We start from the raw sequence: 15,091 nt of genomic DNA, 5'->3' as shown, positions 1-15,091 counted from the left end.
TTTGCTTTCGCAGTAGTTTCCTAACTTTGTTGTTGAACCACGGTGGGTTTTTCCCGTCCCTCACAGTTTTACTCGGCACGTACCTGTCTAAAACGCATTTTACGATTGCCATGAACTTTTTCCTTAAACACTCTACATTGCCAGTGTAGGAACAGAAATTTTCGTTTTGATATGTTAGGTAGTCTGAAATCTGCCTCCTATTACTCTTGCTAAACAGATAAACCTTCTTCCTTTTTTTTATATTCCTATTTACTTCCATATTCAGGGATGCTGAAACGGCCTTATGATCACTGATTTCCTGTTCTGCGCTTACAGAGTCAAAAAGTTCGGGTCTGTTTGTTATCACCTGCATTTGGACAGGCAAGCTAAAACCGGGAGCGCTGTCATTTTCCGTTGGGTGAGAGGAGCGGAGCTGGCAGTTGGGGAGCGAGACACCCTGCGTTCCTCGCCTCACAGACTGTTCTCTTTCTGTTCGCAGGTGTTCCGCCAGTCGTTCACGGCGCACTACACCATCTACGACGTCTCCAACGAGTGAGTACGACAGCACCTGCCCGCGCTCACACATCTTCCGCATTTATCCTCATAGGCACCACACCTCGGAGACGCTTCCACTTACACGTACAACTTTCAGTGCTTAATTTCTATTTCGAGCGTTTTTTCTTGATGATCACTTCAAAATGACTGTTGCAAACATTTATTACGCTGCAGCCGCACTGTCTGATCAATATAATAAACCTGAGACCCTTGTGTAATGCACAATTGGCTTCTAGAGAGGCGGACCCGCCAGCATAAAAGGACGTGGCGAATATTGTACCGTCAGTAGAGAAGCAGTGACAGCAAAACGGTAGGCCAGGAGAGCTCAGTCGCTACGAACAGAGACTTGTCGTTCGACGTCACCTGAACACCAAATCCGTCAAGGAATTTCAGCCCTTCTTAGGCTGCCCCATTCGAATGTTGGTGATGCGGTTATGAAATGGAAACGCGGAGAACCAGCCGCAGCTAAACCGAGACTGTACAGATCTCACATACTGATGGGCAGGGACCGTCAAGCATTGTCGGGGGAGAAGGGATCAGTCGAGAGTTCCTAGGTGCTACCAGCAGTGCAGACAGCACAGTGACGGTGCGTGGGGAGTCAAGTAGAATTTAGTACAGTGGTCTAGCAGCCTCTCACAGGCCACACAGTGTGGAGTAAAGAGCGACGCCGTTGCGCCGTTGCACAGTGGATGACTGGAAACGAGTGATCTGAAGTGATGTCAGTTCGATGAAAGGGTCTGGGTTTCTCGAATGCCAGGAGAGCTTTTACCTGCCATTAGTGAAGTTCGAAGGAGGTGGTGTAATAGTATGTGGGTTATTTCGTGGTTAGGGTGTGTTCCTCTCATTGTGCTTCAGAAATCGCTAGACGTCAATGAACATATTTTATAGCAATGTGCACAACGTAATGGAGAGGAACGATTCGGAGGTGCTGATCAGCTTGAAAATTCACACTGTCAGCATCTTTGAAGCGATGACTGTAGGCAATAACATTCCTGAAGTAGACTGGCCTGCTCAGACTCACATCCTGAACCCAATGGGACACCTTCGGTATGAGTTATAACGTCGACTTCGTTCCACATCCTAGAGTCTAACATCACTACCTACCTCGTTTAGCTTTTCCGATAAACGTTCCAAATCGACTGTTGGTGATCTGACTGTCAAATCGCAAAGCTAAAGAACGGCCACATTAAACGGACACCTGGCAGACTTCGTGTACCGACGCAATGGGACCGTCGAGCACTGCGGATAGTTGTAACAATGGCATGAAATCATCGGGAGAAATCATTCTTGTGTTTCAAAGTGCTACCAGCAGTCCAGTTAGCACAATGACTGTGCATAGTGAGTGAAAAAAAATGAGCTACAGTGGTCGTACAGTTTCTTATACGCTACAAATTCCCAAAGCGACGCTAGAGCTTGTCTAAAGAATGGCGCCACTAGGTAGTGAATGAATGGAAAGGAGCGATTTGGAGTGATGAATCACGCGAGTCCGATGGAAGCCTTTGGATTTGGCGAATGCCTGCAGGACGTTACCCGCCATCATGTGTAGCGCCAACAGTAAAGTACGGGCAGCTGTTGATAGAATGCAGTGCCGTTTCTCATACTTAGGGTGTGGTCCCCTTATTCCGCTTAAGAAAACGCTTAATGCAGAAGCATATGAAAGTATTTTACAGCAAAGCGTACTCGTACACAAGAGGAATAGGTGAGAGACCATGGTTGTTTCTATTAGCATGACAATGAAGTCCACGTTCTGACTTATCCCAAAATGTTCCATTGGGTTCACGTCCGCGCTCTCGCCAGAGCAGTTCATTTCCGGAATGTTACTGACCACACACCATTGCCTCAGAGACGCAGATTTATGACAGGGTGCATTGTCATGTTCACCCTGTTACAAATCATCATCTGGGAAAATGCAATTCCTGAAATGGACTTTTCTTCCCAGAGTACAAACGTGAACCAAATGTAACATTTTTTTTTTTTTTTTTACTTTGTGGACTTAACTGCTAAGATCATCAGTCGCTAAGCTTACATACTACTTAACCTAAATTATCCCCCGCGCGGCAAATGGAACACATCTGGGATAAGTGAGAAGGTCGACTTCCTTTCAGACCCCAGAGCCCGACGTCACTATATTTTCTGGTTTCGGCTCTTGAGGGAGCGAGGGGCACCATTCCTCCACAGACATTGAGACAACTCATTGGAACCGTTGCCAACAGAGTTCAAGCCATCATATAGGCGAACGGTACATAGGCCCCACATTAACCACCACAAATAGGTGTCCGTATACTTTTGATCTGATAGTTTATTTATGGAGGGTGTTCCAAAAAGTGTTGAAAGTTCTGAGATGGCCAGAGCCGTGAGTGGTGGTGGGGGTGGAGGGGGAGGGGGGGGGGGGGGCGTGAACCCAACGAAACAATAAAACTATTCCAATACAAAATATGTGCAGAAACGCGCACTTTCTGAGATGCAAACACTTCTAGACAAAACAGGATCAGCTTGACACCCATTATTCGTGAGACACGCTGACAGTAATGACTAAGTAATACACTACTGGGCATTAAAATTGCTACACCAAGAAGAAATGCAGATGATAAACGGGTATTCATTGGACAAATATGTTATACCAGAACTGACATTTTCACGCAATTTGGGTCCATAGATCCTGAGAAATCAGTATCCAGAACAACCACCTCTGACCGTAATAACGGCCTTGAGACGCCTGGGCATTGAGTCAAACAGAGCTTGGTTAGCGTGTACAGGTACAGCTGCCCATGCAGCTTCAACACGATACCACCGTTCATCAAGAGTAGTGACTGGCGTATTGTGACGAGCCAGTTGCTCGGCCTCCATTGACCAGACGTCTTCAGTTGGTGAGAGATCTGGAGAATGTGCTGGCCACGGCAGCAGTCGAACATTTTCTGTATCCAGACAGGTCCGTACAAGACCTGCAACATGCGGTCGTGCATAATCCTGCTGAAATGTAGCGTTTCGCAGAGATCGAATGAAGGGTAGAGCTACGGGTCGTAACACATCTGAAATGTAACGTCCACTATTCAAAGTGCCGTCAGTGCGAACAAGAGGTGACCGAGGTGTCTAACCAATAGCACACCATACCATCACGCCGGGTGATACGCCAGTATGGCGATGACGATTACACGCATCCAATGTGCGTTCACCGCGATGTCGCAAACACGGATGCGACCATAATTATGCTATAAACAGAACCTGGTTTCATCCGAAAAAATGACATTTTGCCATTCGTGCACACAGGTTCGTCATTGAGTGCACCATCGCAGGCGCTCCTGTCTGTGATGCAGCGTCAAGGGTAACTGCAGCCATGGTCTCCGACCTGATAGTCCATGCTACTGCAAACGTCGTCGAACTGTTCGTGCAGATGGTTGTTGTCTTGCAAACTTCCCCATCTGTTGACTCAGCGATCGAGACGTGGCCGCACGATCCGTTACAGCCATGCGGATAAGATGCCTGTCATCTCGACTGCTAGTGATACGAGACGGTTGGTATCCAGCACGGCGTTCCGTATTACCCCCTCTGAAACCACCGATTCCATATTCTGCTAACAGCCATTGGATTTCGACCAACGCGAGCAGCAATGTCGCGATACGATAAACGGAAATCGCGATAGGCTACAATCCTACCTGTAACAAAGTCGGAAATGTGATGCTACGCATTTCTCCTCCTTACAAGAGGCATCACAACATCGTTTCACCAGGCAACGCCGGTCAACTGCTGTTTGTTTATGATAAATGGGTTGGAAACTTTCCTCATGTCAGCACGTTGTAGGTGTCGCCACCGGCGCCAACCTTGTGTGAATGCTCTGAAAAGTTAATCATTTGCATATCACAGCATCTTCTTCCTGTCGGTTAAACTTCGCGTCTGTAGCACGTCATCTTAGTGGTGCAGCAATTTTAATGGCCAGTAGTGTGCCTATGACAAGGCAAGGAATTTCCACACCAGCACCGCAACGCGACGCCCACTGAGTGGCGACAGGTGGTATTTTTGGATGGATCACTTATTATTCTCCATCCGACACGTGACCGTTGGCGAGTACGACGTGAAAGTATGAAAACTAACACTCTGCAGTAGTTATGGTCTGGGGAATGTTTTCGCTGTATGCCCTGGGTGATTTCGACACTCTGGAAGGCAAAATAGATCGACACAAGTATGCATCTATTCCTTGGGACCATGTCTACTCCTACATGCAGGCCGGCCGGGGTGGCAGAGCGGTTCTAGGCGCGTCAGTCAGGAACCGCGCGACCGCTACGGTCGCAGGTTCGAATCCTGCCTCGGCCATGGATGTGTGTGATGTCCGTAGGTTAGGTTAGGTTTACGTAGCTCTACGTTCTAGGGGACTAAGGACCTCAGGTGTTGAGTCCCATAGTGCTCAGAGCCATTTGAATCATTTGAACCTACATGCAGTTTATTTTTCCTTGGCACGATGTCATCCACCAGCAGGACGGAGCAACGTGTTACGTAGCTCACAGTGTGCGTGCGTGGTTCAAAGAGCACTAGGATGAGTTTACCCCAGGATAAGCAACATTTTTTCTCTCCTAATAACCATTTGTGTGTGTAAGTGTGTGTGTGTGTGTGTGTGTGTGTGTGTGTGTGACTGGCGGTCAACGGCTCGAAGAAACCATTCCGAGGTATTCACCGTCAGTCACACTCGGTGATGGTACTAACAAATCTCTCATCTATCCTATCTTCTTTTTATATTCTTCTTAAAAAAAAAAAAATTTATTTATATTTCAACCTTAAATTATTGTTATTTTGAAAAGTATCATTCTTTGTAAATGTTGTAGATAAAAAAAAGGAAAGAAAACTGTAAAAAGATGAAAAACGAAAATTGTAAGATGTACGACCTGTTTTAAACATCAGGTAACAGGTCTATAATTTGGCAATAAATAAATAAATAATACCCCACTCCTCTGGCCACCAAGATTCCCCAGATTTAAACCCAGTCGAGAATTTGTGGGACCACCTCTATCGGGCTGTTCATACCGTAGATCCCCAATCGAGGAACCTACCGTAGCTGGCTACGGTACGGCTCCACATACCTGTCGGTAACTTCCAGAACCTCACTGACTCTTTTCCTGCATGTCTGGCAGCAGTCCACGCCACAACGGGTCATTATTCAGGCTTTTGACAGCTGGTCACATTAAAATGACCGAAGCGTGTGGAAACTATTCTTGGTCTCTACCAAAAATTACAAAAATGAGCTAAAATTAATCTTTGAAGAAACATGGACGACAAAAAAAAGTCCCAGGAGAGTGAATGCAGCTCTGATACCTCCACTACATAAGAAAGGCCATGTACAAGACTTTGAAATAACAGGAATTTCTGTCCTACCAGTAGCATATCAAATATTTTCCAAGATTTTATTGAACTGAGTAGAAACAAACTGGATAGTCATTTACGTGAATATGAAGGTAGTTCCAGGAAAAGCAGAACGTGTTCTAAACAAATATGAAATCTGAAGTCAGTCATTTGCCACAGAATACTGAATTCAGAAGGTGCTCTGGTAATGTTTGATGATTTCAGAAAGGCCTTTGCATGTGTTGGCACAACAACTGTAAGTAGAACAATTCGAGAAGGTGTATAATGTAATATAACAAATTTAATCTGTGAAACACTTACAGACAGAGTACCTAGAGTGAAAGTTGTTGGAGAAGTAACTTAGACCTTAGAAATAAACACGGGTGTACAGCACGGTGATGGCCTATCTCCAAGTCTTTTTAGTTGTTCCAAAAGGAAAAAAAAAACACCCTGACAATTTGGAATGAAAAACTGAATGGACATGGCATTTCACCATTCATGTTTGGAAGGGGAAGGAAAGTATTGGAGCTAACAATTTCGTGTATGCTTATAACACTTCTATACTTTATGAAAATGTGACACTTGATATGATACAAATTAATATTTTAGAAGAAACAATTTCTGAAGGAAAAAAAAACAACAAATTTTAAGAAATGTTTAAAATGCTGAATTAATGACCAATTAGAGAAGGTTATAAAATTTAAATATCTCGGGGAGATAATTCGAAAAATTGCTTTGGATCAAATTACTATAGAGGAAGGAATACATATAACGGAAAGGGCATTTAGTTAAACTAAATACACTCCTGGAAATGGAAAAAAGAACACATTGACACCGGTGTGTCAGACCCACCATACTTGCTCCAGACACTGCGGGAGGGCTGTACAAGCAATGATCACACGCACGGCACAGCGGACACACCAGGAACCGCGGTGTTGGCCGTCGAATGGCGCTAGCTGCGCAGCATTTGTGCACCGCCGCCGTCAGTGTCAGCCAGTTTGCCGTGGCATACGGAGCTCCATCGCAGTCTTTAACACTGGTAGCATGCCGCGACAGCGTGGACGTGAACCGTATGTGCAGTTGACGGACTTTGAGCGAGGGCGTATAGTGGGCATGCGGGAGGCCGGGTGGACGTACCGCCGAATTGCTCAACACGTGGGGCGTGAGGTCTCCACAGTACATCGATGTTGTCGCCAGTGGTCGGCGGAAGGTGCACGTGCCCGTCGACCTGGGACCGGACCGCAGCGACGCACGGATGCACGCCAAGACCGTAGGATCCTACGCAGTGCCGTAGGGGACCGCACCGCCACTTCCCAGCAAATTAGGGACACTGTTGCTCCTGGGGTATCGGCGAGGACCATTCGCAACCGTCTCCATGAAGCTGGGCTACGGTCCCGCACACCGTTAGGCCGTCTTCCGCTCACGCCCCAACATCGTGCAGCCCGCCTCCAGTGGTGTCGCGACAGGCGTGAATGGAGGGACGAATGGAGACGTGTCGTCTTCAGCGATGAGAGTCGCTTCTACCTTGGTGCCAATGATGGTCGTATGCGTGTTTGGCGCCGTGCAGGTGAGCGCCACAATCAGGACTGCATACGACCGAGGCACACAGGGCCAACACCCGCCATCATGGTGTGGGGAGCGATCTCCTACACTGGCCGTACACCACTAGTGATCGTCGAGGGGACACTGAATAGTGCACGGTACATCCAAACCGTCATCGAACCCATCGTTCTACCATTCCTAGACCGGCAAGGGAACTTGCTGTTCCAACAGGACAATGCACGTCCGCATGTATCCCGTGCCACCCAACGTGCTCTAGAAGGTGTAAGTCAACTACCCTGGCCAGCAAGATCTCCGGATCTGTCCCCCATTGAGCATGTTTGGGACTGGATGAAGCGTCGTCTCACGCGGTCTGCACGTCCAGCACGAACGCTGGTCCAACTGAGGCGCCAGGTGGAAATGGCATGGCAAGCCGTTCCACAGGACTACATCCAGCATCTCTACGATCGTCTCCATGGGAGAATAGCAGCCTGCATTGCTGCGAAAGGTGGATATACACTGTACTAGTGCCGACATTGTGCATGCTCTGTTGCCTGTGTCTATGTGCCTGTGGTTCTGTCAGTGTGATCATGTGATGTATCTGACCCCAGGAATGTGTCAATAAAGTTTCCCCTTCCTGGGACAATGAATTCACGGTGTTCTTATTTCAATTTCTAGGAGTGTACGTTTACGACAAAAAATACTTCTCTAAAATGCAAAAAGTACGGATCTGCAAAACAGTAGCGAAGCCAGAATGTATGTATGCAAGCGAATGTCTACAATTTAACTAAAATTTAAATAGTTTAGAAACACTAGAGAGACGAATCATTAGGAAAGTAGTAGGCCCACGTGTAACTGTAGAAGCATGCAAGTTACGAAGTAATGATGAAATTTGTCTAAACCTAGACAACTTACCAGAACTAATGAGAAAAAGAAATTTTGTTTTTCGGACATTGAAATAAAATGCAAGACAGCACATTAATTAAAAAATTTTAAAAATGTTCATGGATAAGAAGTCAACAACAAGGTAGGTCTATGAAGCAGAAAATTATTTAGAAAAAATAATATAAAAGCTGAAGAAACAATAGACAGACAAGTGTTTAGTGAAAGAGTATTGAATGTAGAATGATTCCAGCGTTGGAGAGTGAAAATAACAGGTCCTCAGTGGTCAGAAAACAAGAAGAAAAATCGAGGTGAACAGATGAAAGAGTACTGGATGAAAAGAATAGAACAACGAATAAGGAACTGAAACTGGCACACGATCCTAAGTTAAAAATCAAGAAAATGAACCAGCACCGCCGTATCATCAAAGAAATTTATTTCAAATGATTCGTTTCGGCTCAACGCTTATGCCATCTTCAGATCCACTATAAATTGAGAGATCACTTTCATTTCTTTACCCGCGTGTTGTAGAACCCACATAAAAAGACACTAGATGTCGTGGATTGCATACATTAGCAGTGCATGCAAACCGACAACTAACCTTATGTGGGTTCTATGATACAGGGGCTAAGGAATGGAAGTTTTCTTTTGGTTTATAGTGAATCTGAAGATGGCGAAGTGTAGCGCTGAAACGAACAAACCCACTTCTTTGTCTAGTGTGTGTGTGTGTGTGTGTGTGTGTGTGTGTGTTCTTGGCTTTTTGCAATGTCGCACTGGTTGCAGTAACTTGTGCTGATGCGCGTCTACGAGGTACACTGTTCTTCGGCTGCGGCCTGGATTTCGGTCTGACACGTGAAGAACAGAGGAAAGCGTTGCCGGCGCTGACAGTGGTGGGCGCTTCGCGTGACGGCCTGCGTGACCTTTACCTTTGGCTTTAGCTCTGCCTCACCCCCGGACTTGCTGGCCGCCATTACCGGGAACACCAGGCGAGCGCTTTTACGGCGCCAATTTGGCCGGCGCGGCGCCCACAGGCCGCGAATAACGGCCTCCGCTCTCCGCGTGACGGGCGGCGGGCGGCGCCCAGCCGCCCCCGCTGACGGGCCGACGCGCGCCGCCGGCGCCCACGCGCGCCCCTCCCCGGTCACGAAACGCCGGCTGCCCGTAACTACCGGCTTCGGCCTCGTACGTCTGTTAACACCTGTCTCATCCGCGTCTTACTGCCCCTACTTCTGTTTCCACTGCACTCACAACTCGGTAGCCTCACGTGACCAAGTACAGAACGACACGTATATATCTCACTACTAAAAGTCCGATAACTGACAGTAGATTCTTTTTTTGTTGACATAAGAAAGGAATAACTGGTAGAAACCGACCATGGGTTCCGGAGAAAAGTACGAACACGCGAGGCAATACTAATCCTTACGACTTGTCTTAGCCGAGAGACTGTAAGAACGGCAAATCCATTTTTGTAGCAGTTGTAAATTTACACTGTAGAGACAAAAGTCATGGGGTAGCGATATGCATGTATACAGATGGCCGTTGTATCGCGTACACAAGGTATAAAAGGTAATTGTCATACTCAGGTGATTCGTGTGAAAAGGTTTCCGACGTGGTTATGGCCGCACGATGGAAATTGACAGTCTTTGAACGCGGAATGGTGGTTGGAGCTAGTGCATGCACATTACATTTTGGAAATTGTTGGCGAATTCGGTACTCTGACATCCACAGTGTCAAGAATGTGTCGAGAACACCAAATTTCAGGCATTACGTCTCACCACGGACAACACAGTGGCCGATGGCCTTCAGATTACGACAGCGAACATCGGCGTTTGTAGATTTTTCAATGCTAACAGGCAAACAACACTGCGTGGAATAACCGCAGATATCAATATGGGACGTACGACTAACGCATCTGTTAGGACAGTGGGCCGAAATTTGGCATTAAAGGGCAATGGCAACAGACGACGGACGTGTATGCCTTTGTTAACAGCACGAACTCCCCTGAAGCGCCCCTTCCGGGCTCGTGACCATATAGGTTGGACCGTAGACGACTGGAAAGCCGTGGCATGGCCAGACAAGTCCCGATTTCAGTTGGAAGGAGCTGATGGTAAATTTAGACTGTGGTGCAGACCCCACGAAGTCATGAACCCAAGTTGTCAACAAGGCACTGTGCAACGTTTTGCTCCATGTTGGTGTCGGCTGGGTTAACACGGAGTGGGCTCCGTTCTGCCAGCCGGGGTGGCCGAGCGGTTCTAGGCGCTACAGTCTGGAACCGCACGACCGCTACGGTCGCAGCTTCGAATCCTGCCTCGGGCATGGATGTGTGTGATGTCCTTAGGTTAGTTAGGTTTGAGTAGTTCTAAGTTCTAGGGGACTGATGACCTTAGAAGTTAAGTCTCATAGTGCTCAGAGCCATTTCAACCATTTGAACTCCGTTCTCTGATCCAAATGAACCGACCATTGACTGGGAATATTGATGTTCGGCTACCTACAGACCATTTGCAGCTATTCATGGATTTTATGTTCCCAAACAATGATAGAATTCTAGTGGATGACAACGCGCCATGTCACAGGGCCACAACTATTCGACATTTGTCAGAAGAACGTTCTGGACAATTCGAACGATTGATTTCGCCACCGGGATTGCTCGACACGAATCCCGTGTAACATTTATGGGACATAATGGAGAGGTCAAGTTCGTACGCAAAATCCTGCACCGGCAACACTTTCGCAATTATGGACGGCTATAGAGGTAGGTTGGCTCAACATTTCTGCACCACTCTTACAACGACTTTTTGAGTCCGTACCACGTCAAGCTGCTGCACTACGCCGAGCAAAAGGAGGTCCGACACGATGTTAGGAGGTACCACATGACGTTTGTCACCGCAGTCCAGAGACAACATTTGACAGTGTTGACTTTAACAGACTCTCCCAAATGGATAAAATGCAGGGATCAAAAGTTTGGCTCCAACTTGTACAGAAACCACACCAAGCTTATCAGAGTCGAAGGACATGAAAGGGAAACAGTCGTTGAAAAGAGAATGAGAGAGGATTGTAGGTTGTCCCACATCTTACTCAATATGCACTCACACCAAGCAATAAAGAAACCAATAGAAAAATATTGTAACGGCATTTAAAGTTCACAGATAATAAATAAATATCTTGACGTTTGCCGAAGACATTACAGTTCAGTCAGAAACTGCAAAGGACGTGGAAGACAAGTTGAGCGGAATGGATGGCGTCTATACAATAGATTGTCAGGTGAACATCAACAAAGATAAGACAAGGTTAATCGAATGTCGCTCAATTAGATCAGTTGGTGCTGAAGGAATTAATTTAGAAAATGAGACACTGAGGGCAAGTCAAGTGTTTTTGCAACTTGAGGACAAAAATGACTTGCGGCGGCTGAAGTAGTGTAAATTAAGAGTCTTTGAAAATACACATAACCTGTTCTGCCTTACGGCAGGTCTTGTCACGGGGAAGCATCGTAGGAGAGGTCCACCGCATGAGCGTCTAGGGATGTGATTCCAGTGGTGGTTTCCCGTTGCCTTCCACTTATGATGATGAAATGATAGTGAGTACAACACAACACCCAATCCCTGGTCAAAGAAAACTCTCTGACCCAGCCGGGAATCGAACCCGGTCCCCTTGGCGTGACAGACCACCGCGCTGACCACTCAGCTATCGGGGTGGACTCTCGGAAAAGAAAAGTGTTTTAACAATTACTAAAAGTTCGAGTGTTAGAAAGTCTTTTTCTGGAAGTGTTAGTTTGTAGTATAATCTTATATAGAAGTGACATTATAATTCACCGGTAAAGACACAATCAAACCTTTACCACAGAGCTGTGAATATAAAGTCGCTTGCAAGGACCGTGGATTCGTATAAGCTGGTCAGTCAGAGAGAGGTGCGTCAATTGTGTTCTCAAAACATGAGAGAAACTGGAGATTAGGAAAGACAGAGTCAATCTTCGAAGATCAAATTTTAACGGAAAACCACGCATACGAATTACAACGCGACCTTTTGTATAATGTTATAAAAAGCCAAAAGACGACGCCGATGAAATACTAAAAATTAGTAAACATAGGACTCAGGATCCCACCTCAGTTTTAAATGACCAGACGCGTTTTCCCTTCTCGGTTCTGTTAAATTAAGTTGCACTTAAACAATTATTGCACTGCAGTTGTAAATGAAACTTCATTTTTTAGCTTGAACTCGCTTTGCTCACGACATGCGAATTTCTGCAGATAATACTAGAGTTCATTTTCAGAGAGGCATCATCACACCATAGAAACAATTTGGAGAAATTAATGAAGCATTATCAAATTCAGAAGTCATAGTTACACCATTAAACATGGCACTACTTAGTTATTTATTTCATAAAACGTTACACGAATGCTTTTATTTACTTTGTCACGGGCTCCACAGAATGTGGAAGGCCAGTGAATAAAATTGTTGCCTTCCAGTGCTCGTGGCAATATTTTTTACGTTAGATGTGTCACTCCATTTCTTAATGATTCCCTAATGGTTTCATCTGAAACAGATTGACAGAGGAAGATATACGATTTCATATCAACAAGGGAAAAACTTTCATAGTGAAACCTAACAGTTATTTACTTGTCCAAAAATCAATTTCTGGATTCTTGGTCATCGCCAGATGAGAGCTGAATTTTAGAATCACGGATAAAATGACGTGTGAGCCACACAGCTTTTACAGACACAGACACACAAGATACATAGTATGGTGACAGAGTTTACGCCGTTTGTCTGCTGCGGAGCCCCATGTTCGATAATGCACATTGAACGGTATACTCCGAAACACTCGTTCCTGCACCACAGTGGTGCTCTGTCAGACCTGCTACAGATCGCTGCCATATCCTGCTTTCCAGAGCAGGGAAGCCTCCAACCTCTGCGTTGTGCGATGAGGTGTAGTTGTCCATCACGTTGTCAGGTACCCGTACTTTCACCGTCCTTAAAACACTTTTAAACACATACTCACAACAGCAGACCAATAGTCGACCAGTTTCGCTGTTTGCGAGTTACTTGTTCCCAAGGGTCAAACGAGTCTGCCCATTGTCAAAGTCGCTTATGTTTGTGAATTTCCTAAAGATTTAGAGAACCATATCGAGGCAACACCACAGCCAGAGAGAAGGAAACTGAACAACTTTCAGCCATGTCTTTCTTACTCAAGAGATACGGGCGTGGTACATACTAACGTGTAAGGAAATTACGAAACACCTTTCAATTGTTAGTTTTTAGCAGTTACAGCTATAAAGTGAACACGTGTTGTTCAAGCGACCTCAAGTTACAGTTTACAGGGTTAGAAGCCAAGATCGCTTGATGTGAAATAATTTATTTCACGACCAGTTTCGACAGTAACTAACTCTCATCTTCACATATTCAGATCTACAATAAACGGATAATGATTTGAATAATAAAAAGTACATACCTTCCAGATGTATAATTACAAATCAGTCTCGTGGACATACTGAGAACATGCTCCAGTTATAATAAAACAGCTCTACAATGGTTTGTCAAATATATAAAACTTGCTAAATAAAATACCCATAGCACCAAAAAGGATTCTAAAAGTAAAAATGGGCACATCAGTAAAGACGATGCGTCGATGATACCTAAGGAAGACTTACCTGATATGCTTTAGAGTCCATGTTAAGTGGTTTTAAGCTTGGTCGCCATGTGGCGCCACTGTACTAAGACAACTATGCGTGCATGATTACTTCCAAGATTGCACTAACCAACTATTTATTTGAAAAATTTTGTGAACCAAGTTACGTAACAAAACTATGGAGAGGAACGTAGTCTCAATAAACACCGAAACAGCACGAAACAAGTACGTAACCAGGCAGATAACTGTGTTTCCTGTCATGTCTATGATGGTAGACTCAGAGCAAGAAAGAGCACTACGTTATGTAACTGACAGCCGGTAAAGGGAAGCATATGAATATAGCTTAGCGCCGAACATATCTCTAGATACAGCACAGGCGTTCAAGCATGTTCTCGGCATGTCGACGAGACTGATGTATAATTATATTTCTGGGAGATATGTAATTTTTTCCTCATTATGTGTGATGGTCGCCCACCCCGCAACGCCCCTCACCCTGACATCCCTCCTAAACTTGTTCGCGGTTACTCCCGCGCCAACTGGGATGCCTACCGCGACTCCACACACACCCAGGTCGACCGCCACGACCCTACCCTCCAATCTCCTGAAGACATCTCCCGCACCTCTGCCTTCCTGCACCAGACCTTGACTGACGTCGTCGCCACCCATATCCCCACCAAAGCCATTCACCCTCACCGCCCCGCCCTGCCTCCACAGGCCGTCCTTCTCCTTCGAGAGTCCCGCCGCCTCTACCGCTCTTTTCTCCGCACTCGTGACCGGGACACACTTACCCGCCACCGGCATTTACAACGGCGCATCCGTAACATGCTTGCTGCGAACAAACGCCGTGCTTGGCGACAGACATGCACAAAACTCAACACCACGCTCCCAATATACTCTTCCAAGCATTTGTCTGCTTTCCACCCCCTTGCTGGGGACCGCCCAACCTTCCACTACCCTCTCCTCCTCGATGACCGTCCCTTTCCTGACAACCTCAGTAAGGCCAACCACTTTGCCTCCCACCTGTCCGATGTTTTTCCCATCCCAGATGATCCCCAGTATGATTATTTCCTCTTCCCTGACGTCATCGATCGTACGAATACCCCTGTTCCTCCCTTTACTCCCAGCTTCCAGTACTTTGGGCCAAACACCACCATCTGAACTTAATACTCTCATCACTACACAGGA

At 46.1% G+C, this 15,091-nt stretch overlaps 1 protein-coding gene across 3 annotated transcripts in view; it reads left to right on the top strand.

The window, feature by feature from the left end:
- Positions 1-15,091, top strand: part of LOC126483960 (inactive dipeptidyl peptidase 10) — a 1,424,293-nt gene that overhangs the window by 1,145,751 nt on the left and 263,451 nt on the right. For all 3 annotated transcript variants that reach the window (XM_050107257.1, XM_050107256.1, XM_050107255.1), the window contains exon 7: positions 479-531. In XM_050107257.1, coding sequence (XP_049963214.1) covers positions 479-531 — 53 coding nt within the window. The remainder of the gene's footprint in view (positions 1-478; positions 532-15,091) is intronic.

Source organism: Schistocerca serialis, chromosome 6, assembly GCF_023864345.2.
Source record: "Schistocerca serialis cubense isolate TAMUIC-IGC-003099 chromosome 6, iqSchSeri2.2, whole genome shotgun sequence".
Lineage (NCBI taxonomy): Eukaryota > Metazoa > Arthropoda > Insecta > Orthoptera > Acrididae > Schistocerca > Schistocerca serialis.
Note: the sequence above shows the minus strand (reverse complement) of the source record. Positions and strands in the feature narration are given on the sequence as shown.